Source organism: Mesoplodon mirus (assembly GCF_964341445.2).
Source record: "Mesoplodon mirus genome assembly, chromosome: 7".
Classification (NCBI taxonomy): domain Eukaryota; kingdom Metazoa; phylum Chordata; class Mammalia; order Artiodactyla; family Ziphiidae; genus Mesoplodon; species Mesoplodon mirus.
The window spans coordinates 127,375,480-127,402,807 of NC_138983.1; the positions used below are offsets into that span (position 1 = coordinate 127,375,480).

The 27,328-nt window shown below is 48.5% G+C and overlaps 1 protein-coding gene across 4 annotated transcripts; it reads right to left on the bottom strand.

The window, feature by feature from the left end:
* Positions 1-1,643: 1,643 nt before the first annotated feature.
* HYOU1 (hypoxia up-regulated 1) lies at positions 1,644-27,307 on the bottom strand. 4 transcript variants are annotated; one of them, XM_082626382.1, is made up of 26 exons: positions 27,233-27,307; positions 12,382-12,479; positions 12,048-12,141; positions 11,791-11,869; positions 11,481-11,635; positions 11,281-11,357; positions 10,653-10,834; positions 10,327-10,442; positions 8,998-9,190; positions 8,649-8,783; positions 8,409-8,491; positions 8,189-8,321; positions 7,831-8,018; positions 7,462-7,600; positions 6,634-6,694; positions 6,399-6,478; positions 5,796-5,981; positions 5,480-5,652; positions 5,311-5,398; positions 5,059-5,181; positions 4,777-4,910; positions 4,612-4,696; positions 3,727-3,967; positions 3,585-3,632; positions 3,268-3,318; positions 1,644-3,134 (listed from the first exon to the last, which is right to left on the bottom strand). In XM_082626382.1, the coding sequence occupies exons 2-26, from the start codon at positions 12,470-12,472 to the stop codon at positions 3,073-3,075; spliced, it is 2,997 nt and encodes a 998-aa protein (XP_082482508.1). In that variant the 5' UTR covers positions 12,473-12,479; positions 27,233-27,307; the 3' UTR covers positions 1,644-3,072. The 4 variants fall into 4 exon arrangements, with proteins under 4 accessions (XP_082482508.1, XP_082482509.1, XP_082482506.1 ...); XM_082626383.1 differs by lacking the exon at positions 27,233-27,307 and adding an exon at positions 13,455-13,546; XM_082626380.1 differs by lacking the exon at positions 27,233-27,307 and adding an exon at positions 13,317-13,448.
* Positions 27,308-27,328: the final 21 nt, after the last annotated feature.

Below are 27,328 nucleotides of genomic sequence, written 5' to 3' on the forward strand. Positions count from 1 at the left end.
TACTAAGCGAAAGAAACCAACCTGGAAAGACTACATACTGTATGACTCCAACTACATGACATTCTGGAAAGGGCAAAACTATGGAGACAGTAAAAAGATCTGTGGTTGCCAGGAATTAAAGGGGAGGGAGGGAGGGATTTGCAGGGCACAGAGGATTTTTAGAGCAGTGAAAGTACTCTGTATGACACGTTAACGGATACGTTTCATTATCCATGTGTCGGAACCCAAAGAATGTACAATGCCAAGAGTAAACCCTAATGTAAAGTTTGGGTGATAATGACGTGTAGGTTCATAGATCCTAACAAACGTCCCTCTGCTGTGGGATGTTGATACTGGGGTTGGCTGAGCATGTATGCAGCCAGAGGGTGTATAGGAACTGTGTACTTTCTGCTCAATTTTGCTGTGAAACTAAAACTGCCCTTAAAAAAAGTCTATTGGGGGCTTCCCTGGTGGCGCAGTGGTTGAGAATCTGCCTGCTAATGCTAGGGGACACGGGTTCGAGCCCTGGTCTGGGAAGATCCCACATGCCACGGAGCAACTAGGCCCGTGAGCCACAACTACTGAGCCTGCGCATCTGGAGCTTGTGCTCCGCAGTAAGAGAGGCCGCGATAGTGAGAGGCCCGCGCACCGCGATGAAGAGTGGCCCCCGCTTGCCACAACTAGAGAAAGCCCTCGCACAGAAACGAAGACCCAACACAGCAAAAATAAATAAATTAATTAATAAACTCCTACCCACCCACCCACCCCCCAAAAAAAGAAAAAGACCCTGTCTAGTTCTTTAAAAAAAAAAAAAAAAGTCTATTGGGAAACAGAGACTTGCAGGTTCAAAACTTGTCTGAATTGTTCACCCTTTAGAGAAAAACATAAACTTCATGGTCATTTTTTTATTCAACTGCTTAGACATGTGAATGATTAATGACTAGGGACTTCCCTGGTGGCACAGTGGATAAGACCCCACGCTCCCACTACAGGGGACCCAGGTTTGATCCCTGGTCAGGGAACTAGATCCCACGTGCATGCCACAACTAAGAGCTTGCACAACTAAGGAACCCACCTGCCTCAACTAAGACCCGGTGCAACCAAAAAAAAAAAAAAAAAAAAAAGACTGAGGCTGTTGTTAATAATAATAATAATTAATGATTACAGTGATTTTCCTTTGGTAAAACATGGCTCCATTACAACTGATGAACAACCCAAATTAACTGTGCTACGAGTAATGAAGCTCTAGCAACACATTCTTGTATCAGGGTAATAACGCAAGGGTTATTGGGTCAGAATTAAGTTCAAACCTAGCTGAGTCACCTAACACCTCTGATTCCTTGGACCTCTGAACCTCTATGAACTGCTGATTTCTTATTTGTAAAATGAGGTTGTTACCTTAAAAATGGATTATTACCTAAAAATAGCTGGAATATAAGGATCCAAATGATGTCAGGGGAAAAATAAAACCACAGTTCTGTTCTCATGAAGAAAAATTACATACATGAATCTCAACTAAGTCCAAAATGTTAATGACGTTTCGGTGGTAGTATTATAGGCAATTTTGTTATTCAAACTTCTACCTTCCAAATTTTCCATTATAAACATGCATTATTTATATTCAAAAAATAAACATATTTTTAAAAATTCACAGCACAAAAAACTGTAGAAAAGAATATTTTATTGAAACAGCTTTTCAATTAACAATGGAGCAAAGTACAACTTGACTCAAAGCTGTCCAACCAGCCTCAACTGCTAGTGAAACAACTCAAACAAACAGGACAGGGTAGGACACTTGGGTCACATTTCTGCCAATGTGGCAAAAAAAAGAAAAAAAAACAGAGGAAAAAAACACAAGAGACAGACACAAGCAGGCTCCCCCTTGCCCTGGAAGTTGGGGCGGCAGCCCTGGCCCCTGCTACAGATGGGATCCTGGAGGGCAGGCTGCCCAACACCGGTGTGGTGGGTAAAGGGCCCCCATCCCAGCAGAGCAACACATTAATAAGAAAGGCCAGCCTGTACCCTCTTCCTTCCCCCGCCAAGGCCTGCCTCCAATAGAGCGAGGTGGCATTTTTACATTCACGCCATGGTCTCTCCTGCCCCCAGGGTCTTAGGACAGGGGCTCACAGTAGAAAGCACATTTTGGTCAGCCCAGGGGGCCAGGAAGTGAGGGAAAGGCTCTGTCTGAGAGGGCAGAACAGGAGCGGAGAGAATGGGGGCAGGAAGTCAAAGGGCCACGGAGTACCAGGCTACTAGAAAGACACAGTTTTCAACAGTGCTTGCAGGACGCTGGCATCCTGTGCCAGCCACTGCACACAGCTTTCCTAGGCCCAAGAGTCCACAGGTTGGGGAGCTACAGGGTTTTCACACACCTCACTCCCTGGAGAGGCAGCTGGATTCCCTTCTTCACTTTCTCCCTGCCTACTCTGGCCACCGGGGGTTGTACGTGTGGGTGGGAGTCAACCTAGATTGACTTAGGCAGTCCAGATGGAAGGGCTCTGGCCTAGAGGCAGAGGACTGCCCAACTTGCAAGAGGAAGCCAAGGAGACCCACGGGGAGGAGGCATGGGGGTGGGGGTTTTTAGAGAAAAAACCCTGGAGGAGGCAAGAGCAGACAGGTGCTCAGAAATCAAACCTGGTAACCAAGGCTCTGCAGACACTGGCCTGTGTGGCATTGATCTCATGGTGGAAGAGGGAGGGAGGGAAGGTTGACCAGAAAAGACTGGAGACCCTCTAATAAGCCAGGACACCCTTCCCACTACCAGGTCTCTCAACCAACTACCCATGGCCATCCTCTCACCTACCCACAGGCGAAGAATTAAGACCTAATAGTGATTTTTCCCAAACTAGGGCCTGGATGGGTAGGGAACCAGGTGTGATTGGGGAACGGAACAATTTCAGTTTTAACCACAGAACTACTCCAGAACTGGTGAGCTGTGCCTTCCTCCCCCTTCTCCACACCTCCAATCACAGGTGAGAAGAGGAGCTTAAGCCTCTGAGGGTGGGACCAACCCCTCCACCAGCCCTTGGTGTTTAATAAATAGAGGTGGTAAGAGAAGGGGGCGGGGACGAGTGGGGAACTGGGAGGTGGGGGTTATAGTTCATCATTCTTCAAAGTTGGCTTCTGTCCTGTAGGCTGCTCCTTCTGTTCAGATTCTGGTGGGAGTTGGGGGACAGCAAAGGAACAAAAGCAGGTGAGATGGAGGTAACGGGCCCAGTTCTGGGCAGGCATCTCCCCCCAGACCCTGCTAGGCTTCCCGGTGCCCCCCATCTCCCACTCTGCCCTCACCTGCCACGGGACCCCCTAACTCCAGAGGTTCAGAGTCCGCCGGTTCAGATCCTGCTTTCGGGAAGGAATGGGTTAGTGTCTGCAAAGGAAGGAAGGGGCTAACGGAGGGGATGGCAAACTTTTTCTGCAAAGAGCCGGATAGTAAATATTTTAGGATTTGTGAGCCACACTAGGTCTCTTTCCTTATTTCGTTTTTGGAAATAACCTTCTAAGGCCGTTCATAGCTCACGGGCCGTCTGCAAAGAGGCTGTACCTGCCAGTTTGCCGACCCCTCAGCTAAACGACGCCCATATTCCCAATCAGTTTCCCCAACTCACGAGTCTCTTGCTCAGGCTCTGAGATGGGCTTTTCATCTTCAGTCTGGCCTGGAGGGAAACCAGGAGGAAGATGTAGTCCCGGGAGGGAAAGGAAAGCTTCTTGCTGCCCAGTAGCACCTGGAACCAGGCACCCTGCCCTCACCTGCTGGAGGGATGACCTTGTCCCCCTGGTCACTGGCACTGGCATTGAGGGGAGGCTCTGCCCGGGTCCCATTCTTGTCCTTGGGCCGGGGCCGGGGCTTGGCAAACTTGGCCTTATTGAGCAGATACTGCACCTCTCGGTCCAGGGCCATCATCTTGGCCTCGATGTCTTTGGAGAGCAACACGGGCTTCTCTGTGGCAGGAAGCTTGGCCTGCTCGGCCACAGTTGCATTCTTCCAGGCCTGTGGGCGAGGACAGGCTCAGAGCCAGCCACGGAGATGGCAGACACCTCTGTCCCAGGTGAAATACACCCCCCAACCAACCTCAGGCTCTTCCCTCAGACCCCTAATCACTGCTGCCCCTGGCCGTCAGCCCCAGAAGTAAGCAGACCCCTCAGAATGGCATTCGAGACTCTCCACATGGGAGTCCCAAACTACACATTTCTGGCTTACATCCTATTACTATGGACTAACTACAGCTGAACGTCTTAATTATTTTCTCCTTATCTCTCCACTTCTGAGCTCTGGTTCAAAAAAAAGAGTCCCCAAATCCAAAACAGTTTCTGCTTCTCATGACAAGTCATTCTCACCTCCCCAAACCCTGGCCCACTTTCTGCATCCAGCTCAAGTCCCAGCTCCTCAAAGCAGCTTCTCTAACCTCACGGGGATGGGCTCTGCTGCTCGTCTGATTGACGACTCATGGCTATGACCCTAGTCTGGGACTAATCCGACACGGCCTCAAACGCAACCATCTTCTTCCTTCCAGATTAGCTGCCAAGCCCGGAGGCAGAAGCTGCCAGCTCTCCGTTTCTCTGCATCTCCCTCGCTGCCTAGGACAGCCCACCTCGCCAGGTAAGTCTCCAGTTAAGTATTTACACGGGGATTACCCAGGTCTCATTGATGACTTTCTCTAACGTTGTCATCTCCACCTCCGTGAAGATCTGGTCCATCTCTGGGATGAGTCGGGCCCCCCTGCAGCCAGAGAGGAGACCATCAGTCCAGGAGGGACAGGGCGGGACTGAATGAGGAAGAAAAGCGAAGGGGCCGCTCACGTGAGGAACATGCTGGAATGGTTGAGGAGGTTATCGAGGGCAGACAGCCGTTCGGGCCACTTCTTGCGCTCTTCCACCCGAAAAAACAAGCCTTGGCACAGCTTCCTCAGCTCGGCCAGCTTCTCCTTCAACATCTGATGGATGTGGGGGAGGGAGAGGGCAGACGGGTTGAGGGGACGACATGTTAGCCCTAGAGCCAGCCGTGCATCCTTCATCATGGCCTCGCACCCCAGCTCTCCTCCCTTTCCCATCCGGCCCGCCATGTCCTGGGAGGTCCCTCACCACTGTGGTGGCCCCAAAGCCCTCATCCTCCAGCCAGCTGGACACGGCATGGAGTCTCCCAGAGATGTCTTCACGCTGCTCCTCAGTGGACACTTCCTGATACTCAGGCTGGTACAGCTTGTCCTGGGGAGGTGCACAAGTGCGCAAGCATGCAGCAGGCCCTGGGGGCAAGGCTCATGGAGCAGGACCCCCTCCCTGCTCCCCAGCCCCAGACACAGTGCCTGGGGCAGGTGTGCTTCCCAGCCGACCAACCTGTGTCTCAAAGATGAATGCTTCCAAGCTGTTGGCTGCTTTTTCCCGTTCCTGCTTCTCTAGGTCCCGGAGCGTCAGGTCCTGGAGTCTGTGGACAGGGGCGGCAGGCATGAGGGGCCCCATTCCACACACCCTGGGCACCCTCCACGCACTTGCAGCCTTTACTCACTTCTGGGCCAAGCGGGCCAGCTCATCCTGGCGCAAGTCAGGCAGGTCCAGGACTACCAGCTCCACCCCAATCTCCTCCACCATTCTCTGCTTCCGGGCCGGCTTCTGCTTCTTTTCTTCCTCCGGGGCTGGAGGGACACCCTCAGCCCCTGCCTCGCCCTTCTCACTTGGCTTCTGGGGTGAAGAGACCAAGGTGTCAGGGAAAGTGCTGGCCCTTCTATCCTCCACAGGCAGGGCTCTGGGGGCCAAGAAGCAAAGCAGGCACCTGTCCCCTTAGCCTCTGGGTCCAGGCTGGCCTCACTCTGCCTAGAGCTCACCTGGGCCTCGGGCTTTTCCCCGTTGTCTTTCTCTGCAGCCTTTTCTCCCTCAGGGGCTGCATCCCCCTTAGGCTCAGGGGGTGGGGGTGGAGAGGTGTCCTCTGCTGGGGCCTCAGCTTCCTCCCTGAGCTCTGCTTGCTCTCCAGGCTCAGCCTTGCTCCCCTCAGCAGGTCCCTCCTCCTCCTCCTGGGAAACAATCACAGACACGCCCACCCCCAATAGTCACTAGCAGAGCCTACGGATCAGGACTGGCTCAGCAATGCCAGGTCCCCATGGCTCTGCTTTGAGGGGCTCACCGCCCATGACACAGCTGAGGGGAGACAGAGGACGACTGTATGGAAATCGGCAGCACGCATCTGGACTGCAGCAGTCTAGCTGGACAAAGGAAAAGCGTTTGGAGATGAGGGTGGGCCTCAGAGCTCAAGCACAGGGACAGCTCAGAGTCCGGAGGAGGGTGTGGTGAACTCGGCCTGGGCTGAGACGAGGGGTAGGTCTATCACATCCTAGGCAGCTGAGATGCCCACTCCAACCCCCTGTCCTTGCTGCCTCCGCCTGGTCCCACGCACCATCCTCCATGCTCCCTTGGCTCCATCCTGGCCTTACCTGGACAGTGTCAGTACCATTCTCTTTAGTATCTTGTGTGGTGCCACCTCCAAACAGGCTGGAGATGGTGTTGCCAAGCTCTAGAAAGAAGAAAACCCAAAGACTTAAAGGGGACCACAGCGCTGACTCCACCCCCGACCCTAAGGGCATGGCCCGCCCACCTCCCCGAAACGCACACAAGTACACCCTCTCACACACACACAAACACATACACGTGTGTGCACACTCATCTTACTGGTCAGAGTAGATTCCTCTTCTGGGCTGTCCTCCACCAGCGTCTCAAACACAGACTCCACCTGAAGACAGGGATCCGAGGTGAAGAAATGCACACGCTAAGCCACCTTTTCCCCACAAACATCCTGCCTGGCGGGTGACTGCTTAGGCACATCCAAGTGACTTCCAGGTGTGCCGGCCTGTTCTCTCACCAGCCTCCTTCTTTCTACAGGCTCTTGGATGGAGTCACCGCCAGCCCTGTTGATTATGAGCCCTTTCAGGAGGGGACCGTAGCTCCTCCTCCACCCACCCTCACACTTCTCCACTCCACCGAATGGGCCGTTACTGCCCCCGTATGTTCTAAAAGATATTAACCCCCAGAACCGTTCTTTAAAAACAGGTTCCTAGGGCTTCCCTGGTGGCGCCAGTGGTTGAGAGTCCGCCTGCCGATGCAGGCGACACAGGTTCGTGCCCCGGTCCGGGAAGACCCCACATGCCGCGGAGCAGCTAGGTCCGTGAGCCATGGCTGCTGAGCCTGTGCCTCCGGAGCCTGTGCTCCACAACGGGAGAGGCCACGACAGTGAGAGGCCCGCATACCGCAAAAAAAAAAAAAAAAAAAAAAAACAGGTTCCTCAACCATTCTACAGATCCTGAAACTTATAACATCCACGAGCATTTACAGGCTCTGAGATGGCCCATACCGGGTCCCCGGTTAGCTTTGTTTAACCTAAGGTTTACCCAACTCCAGAACCCGTTTCGTTTATCACGTTCTAATACCATGAGGAACTGCTCTGGAAAAGGCTGCTGGGGCCTGGGCCCCCGCCCTGCACACGGTGTCTCCTGCTCTCACCCTGTCTAGGCTGAGCACGCCACTCTCATCCAGGTTGAAATGAGCCTTGATACCCTTTGACTCATAGTCGGGATACTTCTTGAAGCTCTCACCCACACCTTTTAGCTTCACCGTGGTCAGATTCTGGGAGCCAAATACCCTGGGTGGGGAGGAGAGAGCCGTTAAGGGGAGCCCCCCCAGCTCTAGCCTACACAGCCTCCCAGCACGAGATGTGGGGCCCTCCCCGAGGACACCCTCGGGACGGAAGCTCCTCCCGGAGGAGACGCTCAGCCCAACCCCAAGACCAAGCCCACAGCCTGCTTCCCCTGTGTCACCCTCAGACCCCAAACCCTCCCTCCCTGGAGCCCTCTCCCTGCCCCATCCCCTCACCGAAGATCCTCAGGCCCCAGGAAGCCCAGGTCACCATAGTTGATGTGGAAGTTGAAGTCATGGTTGTAGCGGTTAAAGGTGATGACTTTGCGTTGAGGGTAGGGCCCCATCCGGCAGAAGAGGACGCGCTTATTGCGCTTCAGGCTGCGAACTCCAGGCTCCTCCTCCACTTCCCTCGTGAACTCCACCTACACAGCAGGCAGAGGGGAGGTACGCTGGAGAAGCAGAGGAGGGTCTCGGGGAAGAAGGGCAGGGAACACAATGGCAGGAAGACAGACGGACAGTCTAGAGGAGACAGTGGAGGCGGCCCTGGGAGAGGTAAAGGGAGCCCGTCACCCCACCAGACAGGCTTACTCACCAGGATGGGGTAGATCACCGCGTCTCGGACCACAAACGGCTTCACCTTGAAGGCTTTGCTGAGCGCTGCTGCCTGGTACACAGCCCCCATGGCGGCAGCTTCATCGGCGTTGATGTTCTTGCCCAGCTCCTCCCTGTGAGCATCCTGAGCCTCAGCACCATCCACCTGCAGCTCCCAGCCTGGCCCGCCTCCCCTCAGCCCTCCAGTTCCCCACACTCACTTGCCCACAGCCTTCAGCAGCACCTCCTGAACTTTGGGCACCCGAGTGGCCCCACCCACTAGGATGACCTGCTCAATCTCATCCTGCAGGGGGAGAAAGAATGGCAGATGGGTCAGCACGCGTTAACCCTCCTCCTCAGCACTGACTCCTCCCTGACGTTCCTGCTCCCTCCTTCCTGCCACCTCATCACTTTCTATCCCACCTGCCTCCCGGCCATGCCCTCCTCGACGACCCCCTCACCAGCTTCATCTCGGCACTCTGCAGGGCCTGCTGCACGGGCCCAGGCACCCGCTCAAACAGGTCTGCACACAGCTCTTCAAACTCCGCCCGAGTCACCTTCGCCTTGAAATCCACATCGTCCATCAGGCCCTCGATCTGCGGGAGGATGAGGAGGGTCAGAGTTCTCACCCAGGTCCTGCTCTCTGAGTGAGCAGGTCAGACACCAAGGGAACAGGACTTCGGGAGGATGGAAGGAAGCACAGGAAGAAGGGATGCGCCACACCAGGCACAGGGAGTCTAGCTCAGGGTGGCGCGATCCTCCACCCTCTGGGTGGGGAATATGTGCCCTCAAGCAGCCGCATGTGAGCACCTGGGCCATGTGATCAGCATTGGCACTCAGGACGGTCTTGAGTCGATTGGCCTCACGCAGCAGCTTGGCCATAGCGCGGGGGTTCTCCCGCACGTCCTTCGCTCTCTGGCCCTTGCGCTGCTCGTTGAAAATCCCGGCCAGGTGCTCACGCAGCCGGAGCTCCATCTCCAGGCCCCCCAGGGTGCGGTCAAACCTGTGCGGGAAAGGGAATAGGGAAAAGCATGAGGAACACACAGGGCTGCTTCATCTGCACAGAACCTGGCCTTCACCCACATGGCTGACACCTCACAGCGACAGGCATCTGCCCATTCGTTCAACTGTACCTACTGGGCATCAAACTATGTATTTGTCTCTGAAGATGCAACTGTGAGAAGGAAAAGACAAGACAAGCCCCCTGTTGTCAAAGAGTTTATAATCCAGCAACCAGATAATCATATAAATGTGAAATTTTAACCAACCTATGTGTTATAACAGAGAGACAAACAACACCACTAAACATATATATGGAAAATGTCAGCTATTTAGAGAGGTCAGGAAAAGTTCTGTGAATAAGTGATGCTTGAGCTGAAACCTGAAGGATGAGTTGAGGTTAACTAGGTGAAGAGGAAAGAACATTCTAGACAGATTCTAGACAGAGGGAAAAGCATGCATAAAAACTGTGAGGTGAGAGAGAGTGCGGTGTGTAAGATCCATGGAGGGCAAGGGTGGCTGGAGCTCAAAGAGCAAGAGGTTCAGGGTCAAGGCCAAGCAGGAGGAGCCCGGGAGCACAGAGGCACAGCCTCATAGGCCAAGGCAAAGGTTTGAAACCACTGTAGGGTTTTTAAAGAAACGAGATACAGTCAGGTTGGCATTTTGAAAAGAACCCTCTGGCTGAGATGCGGAGAAAGAACTGGAGGGAGGCCACACTGGCAGCGGGGAGATCTTCAATTCTGCAGGTAAGAGGCGATGGTGGTTTGGACTAGCATAGAAGCGGTAAAGATGGACAGGAAAGGATGGGTTCGTGAAATAAGATAACGCCAGTGATAAGTAAACTGGGAATGACAAGAACAAAAAAATAATTGAACCTGACACTCCACGTATGGCCTATGGCCTCGTGGATTTCCTCAGAAGCAGCCTGGGACGTTCCCTGCCCTTCAGTTTTCCCAAGCTGTCCTCCCCCAACTTCCATCTACCCCTTGCTCTTCGGGAGAGGTACCCTATGATGACTGATGCTTTAACCAGGAGAGCTTTCCTGCAGGGAGCAAGAAAGTGAGGCAGCTGCCCCTCTGAGAAGAAACCCCTGACCCGAGGGTATCTCAGCAAGCAGCCCTCCTCCCAGCACCCACTTACCCCACTCCCCGGATCTGCAGCTGTGGCTGCATCCCTGCGTCCTTCGTCTTCACTGTCTGGTAGGTCACGATGGTGCACACGGTGCTGCCTGCACCCATGTCATAGAACATGATATTCTGTAGAGACATCAAGGCCACTGTCACAGGAACCTTATTCAACTCCCGGGTGCCTGCCTCCCTGCCTGCAAGGGGCTGTACCAACTCTCAAGTGAAAGCCAAACAGCTCCAAGGCCAGCCATGGAAACAAGATGCAAAATGAGCCAAATGGCCTCCATCATCAGACTCAGCCACCCTGCGAGTCTGGTCAGCAGTTCCTCCCCGGCTCACCTGGGCAGTGCTGTTGATATCTTTCCGGCGGAAGACTCCATAGCTGAGGGCAGTGGCAGTGTTGTCGTTGATGAGCTGCAGCACTTTGAGGCCAGCCATGTGCGCAGCCTGCAGCACAGCTCGGCGCTCAGCCTGATTGAAGAAGGCTGGCACGGTGATCACTGCATCCTTGATGGGCTGCTCTACAGGGGACAACAGAACAGAGTTTCCACCAGCTTCATACCTTAGAGGAGGGTTTCCCATTCTCAGCACAATTGATGTTTTGGGCCAGATAAGTCTCTCTCTCTCTTTTTTTCTTGGTGGCACTGTGAGGCATGCGGGACCTTAGTTCCCCCGCCAGGGATCAAACCCGTGCCGCCTGCAGTAGAAGCATGGAGTCTTAACCACTGGACTGCCAGGGAAGTCTCTGGGCCAGATAATTCTTTGGTTTGGGGGGCGGGCCTGTGCAGTCTAGGATGTCTGGCAGCACCCCTGGCTTCTACTTGGTAGATGCCAGTAGCAGTAGCTCCCCAGTTGTGACAACCAAAAATGTCATCAGACGTTGCCAAATATTCCCTGGGAGGCAAAACTACCTCCATTTGAGTCCCTAGGGAACCTGGCTACCACTGGCCCCATCTTGGCCGCTCACCTGCAAAATCTTCAGCCAGAGAACGGGAGTAATTGAGAAGCATGCTGAGGACCTCCTCAGGTGAGAACTGCAGCTGCCTGGGGGAAGGAAGCAGTTAGAGGCAAGGAAAGCCAGGCATCGAGGCAAGCACAATGGTGAGCACATGCCAATGGGGACCCCATCAGGCCCGCTGAGCCCACCCTTCCCAGCAGGGCACTCACGGGCTGATTTGGAAGTACACAGTCTGCCTCTCTGGGTCGAAACCCAGCTCATGCTCGGGGAAACGAGCTCTGTAAAGGGCCACGTGGGGGTTATTCTTCTGCTTCCCCAGGAGGTGCTGGAAGTATCGCAGCGTAGCCTTTGGATTCTTGATGGCCTGAGAGGAGGTAAAGAAGAAGCAGAGTATTAGGCTCCCAAGCTGGCCATCACCTACCTCCTACCTCAGAGATCGATCAGGGAACAGACTCTGGGGTCTGTGACCTCCTCTCCTCTGCCCACTGCTCCTGGGAAGGGGGCGGGCCGCTAGCTCACCATGCTTGCTGCACTGTCTCCAAAGAATCTTTCATTTTCTTTCAGGGTCACAGTCACTGGGGTTTTCCTCCGGGATTCCCTGTGGAAAAGAGACAATGGGACCAGGTGTCTATGGCAGCGTGTGTTCTCAGGCGCCTCAACACCCCACATACAATCAATCGTGCAGACACCAAAGTCTGCCGAGGGCACAACGAAGAACACACTGTGGCTTAGGCCGCAGACTCCCTTTCCCCACCCGACCCTGCGGCCGCCCTCACTTGTTCAAGACAATCTCCATGGGCACTCCAGGCTTGACAATGGCCACCTTCATTGACTCACTGCCCAGGTCCACAGACATCACTGCCAGCGTGTCTGAAGGGGAAACAGATTTGTCAATTAGCCCCTCTTCCCTCACTTCCTGAGGCCCCGCTAATCAAAGCACACTGCCTTCCATGGAGAAAGTAAGACAGCAATGGACAAAGAAAAAGGTCTGGGTCTGGCAACCTAAGAGTCCAGAGTTTCCCACCACCAGCTTCTTTCCCCCTTCCCACCATGTATCATCCAACATTCACTCGTTTATATTTCTTTTGATGCCTCTGTTGGGGTACACACCACTCAGCGCCAACAGGTCTGCCAAGAGCACAGCCATCAAGGCCCAACAGGCTAGCGTCCTCGGCCTCTGCCTCCTGACGGTGGCTGCCATTGTGTCTCTGGGGGAGGAGAAAAACAACACTTGTAACTGGATGCCCTGAGTGAAGGAGGCAGAACCTCATCCAGAACAGAGAAGCTTTAAGATTCATACCTACTCCCTCCTAACCCAGGGCAGAGCAGTCTACATCCCATCCCCTCCCTCTCAATGAGAACCAAGCACTCTCAGCATCCTCAGAAGTGCCCACACAAAGGCCCAGGTGAAACAGCAGAGATCCTGGCCGCCAGCTACCACATCCCAAAATAAACGTAACAGGACAGGAGAAAGGAGACCAGGGCCTTCCGTCCACAGCACAGGCAGCAACTGGCGCACCCCAGCACTGTCCCTGCTGTCAGACACCTGGGGTGCGGCCAGGGATCCCCGCCCAGGACTCAACTACCTTCCTACACCTGGAGCTCCCCTGCTGGCGGGGAAAGCCGGGCCGGGCCTGGACGGGAACTGAGAGATGGTGACGTTGGGGGAGGCTGGGATGGAAGAAGGGCCTGTCTCATCCTCAGCATCCCTTCGGGTTGTCCCGCCCGCTCCCCTTCTCCATCCCATACCAGGCCCCGCTGCCTACTCAGACGCTGTGCCTGGAACGGTAAGGTTCCGCGCCGTTGGGTACCGAGCACCCCGAGTTCACCTAAGCCTCACCAGCCGAAGACGGCGGCTTCCACTCCCGGAAACGGGTCCCGGCCCACCCCTAAGACGTGGGGGCGCCCCGGGGACCAAGATGCAGGGCCAAGCGCACCGGCGTTCGTGCGGCCCTCACTCCCACTACCGACCCGCCCCCGGAGCTAGCACGCTGCCTCCTCTAGGAGGGGTGGCCGGTCCCCATCGCCATCCCCACCTTCGCTACCTCTTGCCTCCGCTCCTGTGGCCCCAGCTCTGGGACAAACGCGGCGGCCGATGGACCCACGAGGCCAGCAGCGCGCCCCTCAAGCCCGCGCCCTTCACAACTCCCCTCGGTTTGCAAACTGTTACATTAGCCACCAACCTCCCGGCGGCGTCTCGCGTACCAGCCGGCCCCGGACGCGGCGTGCGCTCATTGGAGCCTCCGCCGCCCGGCCCTGCGCCGCGGGTCCGGCCCCGCCCCCCGCCGCCGCGGCGCGCGTTCCCACTGGGCCACGTCCTAGGCCCGCCCCCTCCTCCGTCTCCGACCGCTCCCGGGGAGGCAGCGGAGGGGCCAGTCAACCAGTTGGAGGAAACCCGCCGATGCTGGCCGTGGATTGGATCACGTCACGCGGCCCAGCGTCAGTCCCGGTGCGCTCGCGGGACTTTTCCGGTCGCGGCGCTGGTTGTCTGACTCCCCGGGTTGGGAGTGAGTGGTCCGTGGAGCGAGTCGGCGCACGGGCGGTCCCGCGCTCGGCCCTATTCTTCTGGTCACCTGGGAGCTCCGGCCGAGGAGCAGGAAAGATCGGCATCCCCTCCGCAGGCACGCGGAAGAGGCGCTCGCTTGTTGGTCGGTATTGGTTTTGGCTGGAAATCAGAGAATGGCTGCGCTTCTGGCTCAGTGCACCTCAACCCCTCTTTGTTTCTTTGCGGAAACTAAAGCCACCAAAGGAGAGATATTCGCTGATGGGTCGGAGATAACGCTTGTGTTCGTGGCAGAAGATGGCCTGGACTCTTTAATTTGTATGAGAAGGAATATTCCAAACTGCAAATCGCTACACACAAGAGACGCTTTTAATATTTGTGAAGCTGTGATTGGTTAAGCACAGATGCACCACCTCCTGTTTCTCCTCCATTAAAGCTTGTGCACTTTCCTTTTTTTTTTTAAATTAAAGAACCTCGGGCGGGTATTGGCGCTCCTCACTTCCCTCTCTGTACGTTGCAGTCCCATAGAAATATGCACGGTCCTTAGAGCACTTTCTTTTCCCAGTTTTACTGGGATGAGCGCACTTTTCTTAAACGTGGTATCAGTCGCCTCTCTCACGAAATCGACGCCTGGCCTTGCTTCACAGAAGGTTCTCGTGAAGGCCCTGGCTATGACAGCCAGGGCTTGGTTAAGGAACTCTTTTCTGTTCCTTTCCCTACTTTTTTTTTTTTTTTTTTTTTTTTTTTTTTGCGGTACGTGGGCCTCTCACTGTTGTGGCCTCTCCCGTTGCGGAGCACAGGCTCCGGACGCGCAGGCTCAGCAGCCATGGCTCACGGGCCCAGCCGCTCCGTGGCATGTGGGATCTTCCCGGACCGGGGCACGAACCCGTGTCCCCTGCATCGGCAGGCGGACTCTCAACCACTGTGCCACCAGGGAAGCCCTCCCTACATTTTTTATGAGGCTTAGGGAGAGTCTGGTGTCTATGCTTAGAAGATAAACCTACTGGCAGTACCAGGGAAAGGTCGATTTTCTTTCCCTTTAAGAACAGTTCAGTGTTCAGGTAGCAGAGAAACTGGTAGAAATAGAAATTTGCTTAAAAAGGTTTAATTACACAAATAATACACAAATGTAATTTTTTTTTTTTTAAGGCAACGCTGTGTAGCATGCAGGATTTTAGTTCCCCAACCAGGGATGGAACCTGCGCCCCCTGCATTGGGAGCACAAATTCTTAACCGCTGGAGCACCATACACAAATGTAATCTTGAAAAAGTTCCAATATTCTAGATAAAGCTAAATCCCTTTGATAATATCCACAACCTTACTCTGTCTGAGGTATCTGCTGTTATCAGACGTGTAACATTCCAGGCCTTTTCCTCTGTATTTACATATATGTGTTTTGAAACATGTAGCTGTTGTCTTTTTCTAAATGATAAAATGTTATACAATTAGATTGTTTGCAACTTGCTCTTTTTTTTTTTTTTGGTAACTAACAATAAATCATGGAGCATTTTCCATACCAGTACATAAAGATTCACCTTGTTTACTGCTACAGAACATTCCATAGCATGGGGGTTGTTTAGCCATACTGATGAACATAGAAGTTGTCATGTCAGTTCCACAGAGAAAGATTTTGTTTCTCAATAACTGACTCTACTTTTGACCAGCTATCCAGTAGGGTAGATTCTTTCCATCCCTTTCAGAGTATGCATTTTAACATTTATTGGCCCTCTGTCGTCTGAAAGCATTGTGCTAGGTGCTGGGATTCCAGAGATTGGGACGACCTTGTCCTTTCCTTCAGAGAAGTCAGTCTGTTGGGAAACAAGTATGTTCATGGTTTCATGCACTTATTAAAAACCTGTTGAATGACTTAATTGGAAGAGTAAGAAAGTCAGTCTCCCCTGCTCCTAAGTGAGCTCCCACTCCCAGAATACCCTTGGTGGGAGCACAGTTTGCTGCAGCTACGCTTCCTGACCTGGGTGTCTGTCCCCCTGGGATGTGCAGCAGGTGCAAGTGCTCTGGGAAGTCACCTGTTTTGTTCTCTGACCAGAGAAGAGAATAGCATTTCACAAGGGCAAGTTGTAAAATAATGGGAAATTCTTAATGTAAAACACCTGATTTAGATGAACTAAGACAGCTGAATCCACTAGTTCTCCAGAATAACCTGTAATAACATTTGAGGACTACATCCCTTCCCCCACGCTGTGTAGAAACGCAAGGGAAGAAAGTTGCCGTCTTGCAGAACATGTGCCAAACTGACAGAAGACTAAAATGAACACATTAGCCAGAGCACATTCATACAGAATAAACCATGCACGTTATGTTATGGGCTGAGGGCAATGTTGATTATGGCGAACATAATCCAGGAGAATTAAAAAAATTTGTTGTCACCCAGCAACCCCATTCTTAGCTGTATATCTAACAAATGTAGAGACTGTTGATAATAGCTTAATTCATAAGGGCCCAAAATTGAATACTACCCGAATGCCCATCAATAGTTAGATAGATAAATAAATAGGGGTAGATTCACACAATGGAATTCTGTACAGCAATGAAAACAAATGGTCTACTATTACATTCAACAACTTAAATGAATCCCAGAAACAATATTGAGTGAAAGAAGCCAGAAGCCAAAGAGCACACAGTTTATGACTTCACTTGTATAAAGCTTAAAAACAGGCAAAATTAAGTTACAGTGATAAAGTTGGGATGGTGCTTACCCTTTCAGGATAAGAAGAGGGCATAGGGCAGGCTTTTGGGATGCTGGTTGCAGTGGCTTTGGGAAAATTCAATGGACTGTAGTATGTACACTTTTCTGTTTGCATGTTATACTTCAATAAAAAATTTAAAAATTATTTTGTATGTGTCACACAAAGGACTAGAGGGTTTGATTTTACTGTAACCTTAGGCAGGAGAAGCACCAGGATAAGTAGTTTTTTTTCTATTTTTATAAAAATGTTTTTAGAATTACAAAAGAAATGTCTGGTTATTGAAGAAAACTGGAGGAACATAGGAAAAACATAGAATAAAAACCACTCGAGATAGCCCCATTCACCAGAGGGCAGACAGCAGAAGCAAGAAGAACTACAATTCTGCAGCCTGTGGAACGAAAACCACATTCACAGAAAGATAAACAAAATGAAAAGGCAGAGGACTTTGTACCACATGAAGGAACAGGATAAAACCCCAGAAAAACAACTAAATGAAGTGGAGATAGGCAACCTTCCATAAAAAGGATTTAGAATAATGATGGTGAAGGTGATCCAGGACCTCGGAAAAAGAATGGAGGCAAAGACTGAGAAGATGCAAGAAATGTTTAACAAAGACCTAGAAGAATTAAAGAACAAACACCCAGAAGAATTAAAGAACAAAAAAACAGAGATGAACAATACAATAACTAAAACGAAATATACACTAGAAGGAATCAATACCAGAAAAACTGAGGCAGAAGAATGGATAAGTGACCTGGAAGACAGAATGGTGGAATTCACTGCCGTGGGACAAAATAAAGAAAAAAGAATGAAAAGAAATAAGATTGAAAAGAAATGAAGACAGCCTAAGAGACCTCTGGGACAACATTAAACGCAAGAACATTCGCATTATAGGAGTCCCAGAAGGAGGAGAGAGAAAGAACCCGAGAAAATATTTGAAGAGATTATAGTTGAAAACTTTCCTAACATGGGAAAGGAAATAGCCACCCAAGTCCAGGAAGTGCAGAGAGTCCCAGGAAGGATAAACCCAAGGAGAAACATGCCGAGACACATAGTAATCAAGCTGACAAAAATTAAAGACAAAGAAAAATTATTGAAAGCAACAAGGGAAAAATGACAACATACAAGGGAACTCCCATAAGGTTAACAGCTGATTTCTTCAGCAGAAACTCTACAAGCCACAAGGGACTGGCACGATATATTTAAAGTGATGAAAGTGAAGAACCTACAACCACAGTTACTCTACCCAGCAAGGATCTCATTCAGATTCAACAGAGAAAGCAAAAGCTTTACAGATAAGCAAAAGCTAAGAGAATTCAGCATCACCAAACCAGCTCTACAACAAACACTGAAGGAACTTCTCTAAGTGGGAAACACAAGAGAAGAAAAGGACCTACAAAAACAAACCCATAACAATTAAGAAAATGGTAATAGGAACACACATATCGATAATTACCTTAAACGTGAATGGATTAAATGCTCCAACCAAAAGACACAGGCTCGCTGAATGGATACAAAAACAAGACAGCATATATAAGCTGTCTACAAGAGACCCACTTCAGACCTAGGGACACTACAGACTGAAAGTGAGGGGATGGAAAAAGATATTCCATGCAAATGGAAATCAAAAGAAAGCTGGAGTAGCAATACTCATATCAGATAAAATAGACTTTAAAATAAAGAATGTGGGCCTCCCTGGTGGCGCAGTGGTTGAGAGTCCGCCTGCCGATGCAGGGGATGCGGGTTCGTGCCCCGGTCTGGGAGGATCCCATATGCCGCGGAGCGGCTGGGCCCGTGAGCCATGGCCGCTGGGCCTGCACATCCGGAGCCTGTGCTCCGCAACGGGGGAGGCCACAACAGTGAGAGGCCCACATACCGCAAAAAAAAAAAAATAAATAAATAAAAAATAAATAAAGAATGTTACAAGAGACAAGGAAGGACACTACATAATGATCAAGGGATCAATCCAAGAAGAAGATATAAAAATTATAAATATATATGCACCCAACATAGGAGCACCTCAATACATAAGGCAAATGCTAACAGCTATAAAAGAGGAAATTGACAGTAACACAATAATAGTGGGGGACTTTAACACCTCACTTACACCAATGGACAGATCATCCAGACAGAAAATTAATAAGGAAACACAAGCTTTAAATGACACAATAGACCAGACAGATTTAATCGATATTTATAGGCCATTCCATCCTAAAACAGCAGATTACACTTTCTTCTCAAGTGCACATGGAACATTCTCCAGGATAGATCACATCTTGGGTCACAAATCAAGCCTCAGTAAATTTAAGAAAATCGAAATCATATCAAGCATCTTTTCTGACCACAATGCTATGAGATTAGAAATCAGTTACAGGGAAAAAAACGTAAAAAACACAAACACATAGAGGCCAAACAATACGTTACTAAATAACAAAGAGATCACTGAAGAATTCAAAGAGGAACTCAAAAAATACCTAGAGACATATGACAATGAAAACACGACAATCCAAAACCTATGGGATGCAGCAAAAGCAGTTCTAAGAGGGTAGTTCATAGCAATACAAGCCTACCTCAAGAAACAAAAAAAATCTCAAATAAACAATCTAACTTTACACCTAAAGGAAATAGAGAAAGAAGAACAAATAAAACCCAAAGTTAGTAGAAGGAAAGAAATCATAAAGATCAAAGCAGAAATAAATGAAATAGAAATGAAGAAAACAATAGCAAAGATGAATAAAACTAAAAGCTGGTTCCTTGAGAAGATAAACAAAATTGATAAACCATTAACCAGACTCGTCAAGAAAAAGAGGGAGTGGATTCAAATTTAAAAAATTAGAAATGAAAAAGGAGAAGTTACAACGGACACCGCAGAAATACAAAGCATCCTAGGAGACTACTACAAGCAATTCTATGCCAACAAAATGGACAACCTGGAAGAAATGGACAAATTCTTAGGAAAGTATAACCTTCCAAGACTGAACCAGGAAGAAATAGAAAATATGAACAGACCAATCACAAGGAATGAAATTGAAACTGTGATTAAAAATCTTCCAACAAACAAAAGTCCAGGCCCAGATGGCTTCACAGGTGAATTCTATCAAACATTTAGAGAAGAGCTAATACCCATCCTTCTCAAACTCTTCCAAAAAATGGCAGAGGAAGGAACACTCCCAAACTCATTCTATGAGGCCACCATCACCCTGATACCAAAACCAGACAAAGATGTCACAAAAAAATAAAACTACAGGCCAATATCACTGATGAACATAGAAGCAAAAATCCTCAACAAAATACTAGCAAACAGAATCCAACAACACGTTAAAAGGATCATACACCATGATCAAGTGGGATTTATCCCAGGGATGCAAGGATTCTTCAATATATGCAAATCAATGTGATACACCATATTAACAAATTGAAGAAGAAAAACCATATGATCATCTCAACAGATGCAGAAAAAGCTTTTGACAAAATTCAACACCCATTTATGAAAAAAACTCTCCAGAAAGTGGGCATAGAGGGAACCTACCTCAATATAATAAAGGCCATATATGACAAACCCACAGCAAACATCATTCTTAATGGTGAAAAACTGAAAGCATTTCCTCTAAGATGAAGAAGAAGACAAGGTTGTCCACTCTCACCACTATTATTCAACACAGTTTTGGAAGTCCTAGCCATGGCAATCAGAGAAGAAAAAGAAATAAAAGGAATACAAATTGGAAAAGAAGAAGTAAAACTGTCAGTGTCTGCATATGACATGATACTATACATAGAGAACCCTAAAAATGCCACCAGAAAACTACTAGACCTAATCAATGAATTTGGTAAAGTTGCAGGATACAAAGTTAATGCACAGAAATCTCTTGCATTTCTATACACTAACAACAAAAGATCAGAAAGAGAAATTAAGGAAACAATCCCATTCACCATTGCAACAAACAGAATAAAATACCTAGGAATAAACCTACCTAAGGAGGTAAAAGACCTGTACTCAGAAAACTATAAGACACTGATGAAAGAAATCAAAGATGACACAAACAGATGGAGAGATATACCATGCTCTTGGATTGGAAGAATCAATATTGTGAAAATGACTATACTACCCAAAGCAATCTACAGATTCAATGTAATCCCTATCAAATTACCAGTGGCATTTTTTAAAGAACTAGAACAAAATATCTTAAAATTTGTATGGAGACACAAATCTACAACAACAAATGCTGGAGAGGGTGTGGAGAAAAGGGAACCCTCTTGCACTGTTGGTGGGAAAGTAAATTGATACAGCCACTATGGAGAATAGTATGGAGGTTGCTTAAAAAACTAAAAATACAATTACCATATGATCCAGCAATCCCACTACTGGGCATATACCCAGAGAAAACCATAATTCAGAAAGACACATGCACCCCAATGTGCATTGCAGCACTATATACAATAGCCAGGTCATGGAAGCAACCTAAATGCCCATCGACAGATGAATTGATAAAGAAGAAGTGGTACATATATACAATGGAATATTACTCAGCCATACAAAGGAACGAAATTGGGTCATTTGTTGAGACGTGGATGGATCTAGAGACTGTCATACAGAGTGAAGTAAGTCAGAAAGAGAAAAACAAACATCATATGTTAACGCATATATGTGGAACCTAGAAAAACGGTACAGATGAACCGGTTTGCAGGGCAGAAATAGAGACACAGATGTAGAGAACAAACGTATGGACACCAAGGGGGGGAAAGTGGCGGGGGCGGGGAGGAGGTGGTGGTGGGATGAACTGGGAGATTGGGAATGACATGTATACACTGATATGTATAAAATAGATTACTAATAAGAACCTGCTGTACAAAAAATAAATAAAATAAAATTCAAAAAAAGAATAAAAGCCACTCACAATTCCATTTTCTAGATTAAGTCACTTATAGTATTATAATGTATAATATCGGTATGTATGTATATAATCGATACACACTCTTTTACCGTGTTCCTATGTCATATTTTTCCTCTCCAGAATTTTCAGTGGCTATATTTATGGAATTGTAGCATAGAGAAATACAATATTTAATTACCAAGGACTCACCTGGTGGCACAGTGGTCAAGAATCTGCCTGCCAATGCAGGGTACACGGGTTCGATCCCTGGTCTGGACCTGCCACGGAGCAACTAAGCCTGTGCGCCACAACTGCTGAGCCTGAGCTCTACAGGCCACGAGCCACAACTACTGAGCCTGCATGCCACAACTACTGAAGCCCACACACCTGGAACCCGTGCTCTGCAACAAGAGAAGCCACTGCAATGAGAAGCCCACGCACCACAACAAAGAGTAGCCTCCGCTCGCAAAAACTAGAGAAAGCCTGTGCGCAGCAACGAAGACCCAACGCAGCCAAAAATAATAAATAAATTAATTAATTTTAAAAATTACCAAAATTACTGTTTGACAATTAAGATGTTCTTTGTACTGTTATAAAATTGCAATGGACATATTTATTGATAAATTTTTATGTAACTCTATCCCTTATAATCTACCTAGGATAAATTTCTGAAAGTGGAGGGCTTCCCTTGTGGCACAGTGGTTGAGAATCCGCCTGCCAATGCAGGGGACATGGGTTCGAGCCCTAGTCTAGGAAGATCCCACATGCCACGGAGCAACTAAGCCCGTGCACCACAACTACTGAGACTGTGCTCTAGAGCCTGCGAGCCACAACTACTGAAGCCCGCGTGCCTATAGACCGTGCTCCGCAACAAGAGAAGCCACCGCAATGAGAAGCCCGCGCAGCGCAACGAAGAGTAGCCCCTGCTCGCCGCAACTAGAGAACACAACTAGAGAAAGCCCACGCACAGCAACAAAGACCGAACGCAGCCAAAAATAAATAAATAAATAAATTTATAAAAGTGGAAATGTGGCCTTAAATTCTGGTTTTTAGGCATTTGATACATATTGCCAAATTGCCCTCCAGAAAGGTTTACCAATATGCACTCCCCAACAGCAGTGGATGACAGCCCCTGTATCCTTACTAACATTAGAATATTAATTCATTTTTAAAGTCTTGGTGGGAATTCCCTGGTGGTCCAGTAGTTAGGACTCTGCGCTTCCACTGCAGGGGGCATGGGTTTGATCCCTAGTTGGAGAACTAAGATCCTGCAAGCTGTGTGGCACGGCCAAAAGGAAAAAAAATAAAGTCTTGGCATTATGAGGTTTTTTTTTCTTTTAATATTTATTTATTTATTTATTTTTGGCTGCATCGGTTCTTAGTTGTTCTTAGTTGTGGTGCACGGGCTCTTCTTTGCAGCGTGCGGGCTCCATGGCATGTAGGCTCTGTAGTTGTGGCACACGGGCTCTGTAGTTGTGGCGCATGGGCTCAGTAGTTGCAGTGTGCGGGCTTAGTTGCCCTGTGGCACATGGGCTCTTAGTTCCCCAACCAGGGATTGAACCCGTGTCCCCTGCATTGGGAGGCAGATTCTTAACCACTGGATCAGCATTATGAGTTTTAATAAAATGAGGCGGGGGGTGATGAGGAGACAAAGGCTTAGGAACATTTCTCAGCTTGCATTGAGATGGGGATTATTATGTGTCAAGGAGAGAAAGCAAGACTTTTAGGGTTTCTGAATTCTATGACTTCATGATCACATAGAAAAATGACTCAGACTTATGAACAAATTTATGGACTTGAGTGCTCTTTAAAAAATAACTGATCACACAGAATACAGGGCTTTGGAGTCTGCAGACCTGGATTTGTCTATAAACCCCACTACTTCCTACCTGTGTGATTCTAGGCAAGTTGTTTAGCTCTCCTGAGCCTCAGTTTCGACATCATTTAAAGAGGCATGCTGGTATGTGCCTCACAGGGTTGGTGTCAAAATTAAAGAAAGCGGTAGGGACTTCCCTGGTGGCACAGTGGATAAGACTCCGCACTCCCAATGTAGGGGGCCCGGGTTCAATCCCTGGTCAGGGAACTAGATCCCACGTGCATGCTGCAACTAAGAGTTCGTGTGCCACAACTAAGGAGCCTGTGTGCCGCAACTAAGGAGCAGGTGAGTTGCAACTAAGAAGCCCTGGAGCCGCAACTAAGGCCCTGTGCAAATAAATAAATAAATAAATAAAAAGAGCCTGTTTAGTGGTTCCCCTAACTTAAAAAAAAAAAAAAAAAAAGAAGGTAGTAAAGTGCTTTACACAGGGCTTGGGACATCCTAAGCACCAAATATACATTAGTTAACTTTTTTATTGTTTTTAGTTTTTGTCTAGAGAAATAAAACTAAAAGATGTGCACTATTGCAGTGTTAAAAGCTTGATGAAGTGCTTTGCCAAGTTCATGGGGAATTTCTCTTTTTGTAGGCTAGATTTTCACAATCAATAATCAGTTGACTGCTTCTTTCTCCTGTTTCATGGTAGCCTTGGAGCCCTGGACTCTCTTATACTGTAAGACCTCTGAGTTTATTTTAGGTTGACCTTCTTGTTCCTAAAGTGGAAACTGCTGCTAGCCTTTTTAGGGGCTAAGAGAAAAAAGACAGACTTTCCAGTAGTCTAGGAAATGGGTTTCTTCCCAGAGAGCCAGATGAGGGGGGGAAATGATAGAAAATAAAAGCTTGCAGCTAGAACAAGTAGTGTTCCTGTTTTGCTCTAGTGGAAATGACTGTTGTACATCATGGGCTGCAGTTGGCTGAAGGGCAAAAGAAAGGGCATTGATAGGCAATTCTTGATTCTGAGTTGTGATCTCTTTAATTTCAAGCTAAAGACTTCAGTTGCTTCTTCATCTTTAGTCTCTTCAGAACTCCAGTTCTCAGTATGCAGAACTGTAAGTGAATTTGTACACTCGATCATTTTCTGTGTAGTCAGCCTTCTTATCTTCCTCACTATACTGAAGTTCCTGGATTCAGACAAGCATAACTAAAAGTTAAACCCCGGTGTGGGTTCTGACAAGTGTGGCCTAGCTTTACACCCTAGCAAACCATTTAATTAAAGGTTAGGGAACTGAAGACATCTTGTTTTATTTCCAAAGGACTTTGATGTTTTTGCCCAGAGAGAATCACCTGAACCTCTTTGAGACTCTGTTTCTCATCAGAGATAATGATACTTCTATAGATGGTTGCTATGAAGAATCCATGAAAAGTGAAAACACTTTGTTATGTATCATTCACTACATGAAATTAAGGACTGGTATCCAGAAAAGACGAAAACTCTAATTCAAAAAGATACATGCACCCCAATGTTCATAGCAGCACTATTTACAATAGCCAAGACACGGAAGCAAACTAAATGTCCATCGACAGGGACTTCCCTGGTGGCCCAGTGGTTAAGAATCGCCTTCCAATGCAGGGGACCTGGGTTCGATCCCTGGTCGGGAAACTAAGATCCCACATGCTGCAGGGCAACTAAGCCCAAGCACCGCAACTACTGAGCCCACGCGCTCTAGAGCCTGCAAGCCACAACTAGAGAGAAGCCTGTGCGCCACAACGTAAGACCCCACCTACCACAACTAAGACCTGCCACAGCCAAATAAATATTAAAAAACAATGTCCATCGGCAGATGAATGGATAAAGATGTGACATACACATACACACACACACACACACACACACACAATGGAATATTACTCAGCCATAAAATTTGCAGCAACATGGATGGACCTAAATTATCATACTAAGTGAAGTAAATCAGAGAAAGATAAATATCATATGATATCATTTATATGTGGAATCTAAAAAAAGATACAAATGAACTTATTTACAAAACAGAAATAGACTCACAGACATAGGAAACAAACATGGTTATCAAAGGGGAAAAGGGGGGAGGGATAAATTGGGAATTTGGAGTTAACAGATACACACTACCATATATAAAATAGGTAAACAGCAAGGACCTACTGTATAGCACAGGGAACTATATTCAATAACTATAATGGAAAAGAATCTGAAAAAGATATATGTATATGCTGAATCACCTTGCCATACACCTGAAACATTGTAAATCAACTATACTTCAATTATAAAAAAGAAATTAAGGGCTGGATACTGTCAGTGCTGTTTGTCCCCTATGGTGGTGGTCAAACTCCCTGAAGAGTAAGAACCATGTCTTTTTCATGTATATGTTCTGGGTATTTATTTATTTATTTATTTGCGGTACGCGGGCCTCTCACTGTTGTGGCCTCTCCCATTGCGGAGCACAGGCTCCGGACGCGCAGGCTCAGCGGCCATGGCTCACGGGCCCAGCCACTCCGCAGCATGTGGGATCTTCCCAGACCGGGGCATGAACCCGTGTCCCCTGCATCGGCAGGCGGACTCTCAACCACTGGGCCACCAGGGAAGCCCTATTCTGGGTATTTAGTACAATGCCGGGAACAGTTAGTAGTGAACACGTATTGGTCAAAAAGAGGAAAGGAAGGAAGGCAACAAGTCTGAAGAGGTGCCATGGGTCCCCTGGTGGGCAGTTATCTGCCTGTGTACCCCATCAACAAGAAGATCCAGTGCGCATGGGCCTTACCAGGTTCAGACATCAAAGGAAGATACTGAGCCTCTACCATTGGACAGTAGGGGGAGCACGCACATCAGCAACAAAGATGCCAGTCTGCTGTTCACATCTCTGCTTTCACTTTGCTTCCTTTAACATACATTATCCATAGTCTTAACAACTGACATAACATACGATCTAAAAATTCTAATGAATAGTACAGAATACGCTCAGCAGGTGAAAGCTGGTCCCATCTACTCCCCATTTGTGCTTCTGCCCGCGGACTGAGATCCTGAACTAGTTCCAATACCTGTGTGACAAAGAAGAAAGAAATCTGGGCTGGAAATCAGACAATCTGTGTGCCTTCCCCTAATTTATTTCTTTAGACAAATGGACACTACCTTTCCCGTCAACAAGACCAAGGAGAGGAGGTGATAAGAGGAAAGTCATCCACATTCATTGCTTCAACCAAACATGGAGTATCTACCAGGCTTTGTTAGACCTGGTTCCTGGTAACCAAGATACAGGCCCTACTCTCTGGGAACTCCGGGGAAGGAATAAGGAGTAAAATGTTCTGAAAACAAAAAGCTGTGGGGGGCAAGGATGCAAAAATGAACTTCACAAATACTAACCACATGGCCACTTTTTCATATGCATACTATCTCAAATGACTCTGTGTCACTCCTGTTTGTAGATTCCTGTGGCACACAAACAGTACACCTGCAGTTTTCCACGTGGACAGTTGGTTTAGCCCGAGTTGGGACTGGTGGGTACCATGAAGTCTCTTAGACACCACTCGTTAATCACTCAGTGCTCAGAGCTGCGGCTTCAAGGCTCTTTGCTGTGCTCAGCTTACGTGCCATACCCTGCCACTATGGCAACGAGAGAAAGCCCAGGTTCTTGGAATTCCTGCCCCATCAGTATTTCCCAGCTTCCTTAAGAAACATGTTTTAGGTGCCCATTACATGCCATGCGCTCAGACAGAGGGACACAAAAACGAATATAAGACACTGACTATAGTTCACAATCCTTATCTAGTGGCAGACACAAACCTCTAACTTTAATTCTCCTCTTCTACAGCCGAAAAACCAATTTCACATACAAGGGTTCATTTAGGCCTCAAAACAGTCCTATGAGGGCAGAAGGTAATTCACCTAGGCACAGCGGGTTACAATTCACAAACCGCGTGACATTTGATCCTCATCTTGATCCCTCATTGCCTGCGAATTTAATAAAGGAGGAAACTGATGCTCAAAGAGGTGAAGGTCTAGATCTTAACAAGCATTTCAGCCAGTGCACTTACAGAGCCGGCAAAACCGCAAAATGCGGAGCGAGCGGCGGGCTGGGGACACTGCCTCAAGCGGCGGCGCGCACTCTCCCAGCAGGGGGAAGCTGTCAA

What these genes read in the sequence shown, in the direction of transcription:
- HYOU1 (XM_082626382.1), bottom strand. Translation starts at nt 12,472, where the DNA reads ATGGCAGCCACCGTCAGGAGGCAGAGGCCGAGGACGCTAGCCTGTTGG. An exon ending in CTGGCCCGCTTGGCCCAGAA is followed by an intron (nt 5,399 to 5,479) that starts GTGAGTAAAGGC and finishes CCCTGTCCACAG; the next exon opens with ACTCCAGGACCTGACGCTCC. An exon ending in GTTAGGGGGTCCCGTGGCAG is followed by an intron (nt 3,135 to 3,267) that starts GTGAGGGCAGAG and finishes AACTCCCACCAG; the next exon opens with AATCTGAACAGAAGGAGCAG.